At 54.9% G+C, this 2,144-nt stretch overlaps 1 protein-coding gene across 1 annotated transcript; it reads right to left on the bottom strand.

Moving 5' to 3' along the window:
* Window positions 1-442: 442 nt before the first annotated feature.
* Window positions 443-1,014, bottom strand: LDOC1 (LDOC1 regulator of NFKB signaling). The gene has a single exon (XM_068533229.1). The coding sequence runs from the start codon at window positions 919-921 to the stop codon at window positions 481-483; it is 441 nt and encodes a 146-aa protein (XP_068389330.1). The 5' UTR covers window positions 922-1,014; the 3' UTR covers window positions 443-480.
* Window positions 1,015-2,144: the final 1,130 nt, after the last annotated feature.

Here is a 2,144-nt window from a genome sequence, read left to right as displayed (position 1 = left end):
GGGATTGCTGCAATTTTGAAAGATAAATGACAGTTGTGCAAAACTGGTGCATAGGAGAAATGTCAACAATTTGGCTGCCAGGAACAACAGGCTCCTGCAGCAATCTGGCGGGGCAGGAGAAGACCCTGGGCGTTAGTAGGGAACTAACCAGCTTGAAAGATTAGCCCCCTGGGGGAGGTTGGTGAGCAGTCCAAATCAGTGTCCCAGGAGGTGCAGCCAACTAAGGCATCTTCTAGGTTGCTCCTTATCTCCAAAGGCCCGGTCTGTCGCTGTAATGTGGTGGAGGGTGCTTAGCACTATCCCCGGAACAAAGACAAGCACTACGGGGAGGAGGCGGGGACGAGGAAGACAACCAGAGGCAGGGGTAGGGAAGGGGATCGGAGCGCTAGGGGAGGGCGGCGGCTGCGGGCGGGGCAGGGCGGGGAGGGGGGAGGTGGCGGCGTGCAGGGCCCTCCCCCCTAGGCCCGAGGGTCTCCGGGCCTAGTAATCATCTTCTTCATCTTCGTCGTCGTCTTCTTCGTCGTCATCCCAGCCAAAACACTGTTTCATCTCATCGAGGAAGGCCCGGTAATCACCTAGGATGGGGCTATCCATCTCAATGTAGGGCACCACCCACTCCTCGGCTTCCCCGGTGAGCAGGCTGATTAGGAATGCCACCTTCATGGCGTCGTTGCAGAATCGGTTCTCGTTGACGAGCATGTAAGACGCCGTCTGCACGATAAACTCGGGGAGCCGGGAGCTCTCGCCGTCAAACGTTTCGGGGAAGGGCACCGGACAGCTCGGCGGACGTACCTGGCGCAGTAGGGTGGCCCTCTCGCACACCAGCAGCCGCAGCTGTTCCATGAGCTGGCTGTTCTCGATGCTCAAGGCGCGGTGCCGCATCAGGAGCGCATGCAGCAGCAGCACCAGCTCGTCCACCATGGCGAACAGCTCGCAAGTGCAGGGCAGGGTTCAGCTCGGTTCGGCTCGCCTAAGGTGCAGACGGAGGCCTCGCAGGAAGTGCGTGTCCGCGGAGGCGCGCGGTGGCTAGGGGTGAGAAGCGGTGCGCGCAGGGGTCCCGGCGGCTACGCAAGCTCCGCCCACACAGCCGCTCTGACGGCCGGCGCGCCGGCGCCGCCCGGTCAGAGGGGGGCGGGCGCCCGGGAAGGCAGGGGCGGGGCCGGGGTGGCGCGGGCTGGGTCACGGGCTGCGGGCGTGTAGGTCTCCAGGCCGCTGGATAAAGGCGGTGGGCAGAGACCCGGTCTTGGATGTGGGCCCGGCCTTAGCCAGGACCGAGCGAGCGCTAAAGACCCATCTCTGAGAGGCTCGACCTGCTCAAGTTTAAAGGATCAACCACCCTTCAACCCAGCCGGCTCATACAACTCAGTGTTTTTGGTGGGTCTGTGGCCACCAGATTCCGTTTGCGTGGTTTTAACACATTTCTTTGCTTATTTAAATCTCCCTCACCAAAGAACTATTAGCAATGCTGGCTGCACCATGGGAGTCACATCCTTTAAGAGTTATGAAAGACCCTCAGGGGTCCTGTCCTTTTTTTCTTCTTGAACATCTTTATTGGAGCGTAATTGCTTTACAGTGTTGTGTTAGTTGCTGCTGTATAACAAAGTGAATCAGCTGTATGTATACATATATCCCCATATCCCCTCCCTCTTGCGTCTCCCTCCCACCCTCCCTATCCCATCCCTCTAGGTGGTCACAAAGCACCGAGCTGATCTCCCTGTGCTATGCGGCTGCTTCCCACTAGCTATCTATTTTACATTTGGTAGTGTATATATGTCCATGCCGCTCTCTCACTTCGTCCCAGTTTACCCTTCCCCCTCCCCGTGTCCTCAAGTCCATTCTCTACGTCTGCGTCTTTATTCCTGTCCTGCCCCTAGGTTCGTCAGAACCATTTTTTTTTTTTTTTTTTTTGGATTCCATATATATAGGGGTCCTGTCTTTCATGACAGAACAATATTTAAACAGGGATTCTTCTTTAGTTGGAAAATAACATTGTGTACCTCTATCCCTTTGTTTAAAATTATTTTTGTAAATAGCAAAGTGTAAAAAGTTCTGCAAAATTTAGCATCCTATCTTTGACTCTATTTCATGTCCTAATGTTAGTGTTCCTTGACTACTGGGTATTATTCTTTGCTTAACAATGAACA

Source organism: Eschrichtius robustus, chromosome X (genome assembly GCF_028021215.1).
Source record: "Eschrichtius robustus isolate mEscRob2 chromosome X, mEscRob2.pri, whole genome shotgun sequence".
NCBI lineage: Eukaryota > Metazoa > Chordata > Mammalia > Artiodactyla > Eschrichtiidae > Eschrichtius > Eschrichtius robustus.
This window is presented reverse-complemented; position numbering and strand designations above follow the sequence as displayed.

Bases quoted from the DNA above. Each gene is read 5' to 3' on its own strand.
- LDOC1 (XM_068533229.1), bottom strand. From the start codon at position 921: ATGGTGGACGAGCTGGTGCTGCTGCTGCATGCGCTCCTGATGCGGCAC.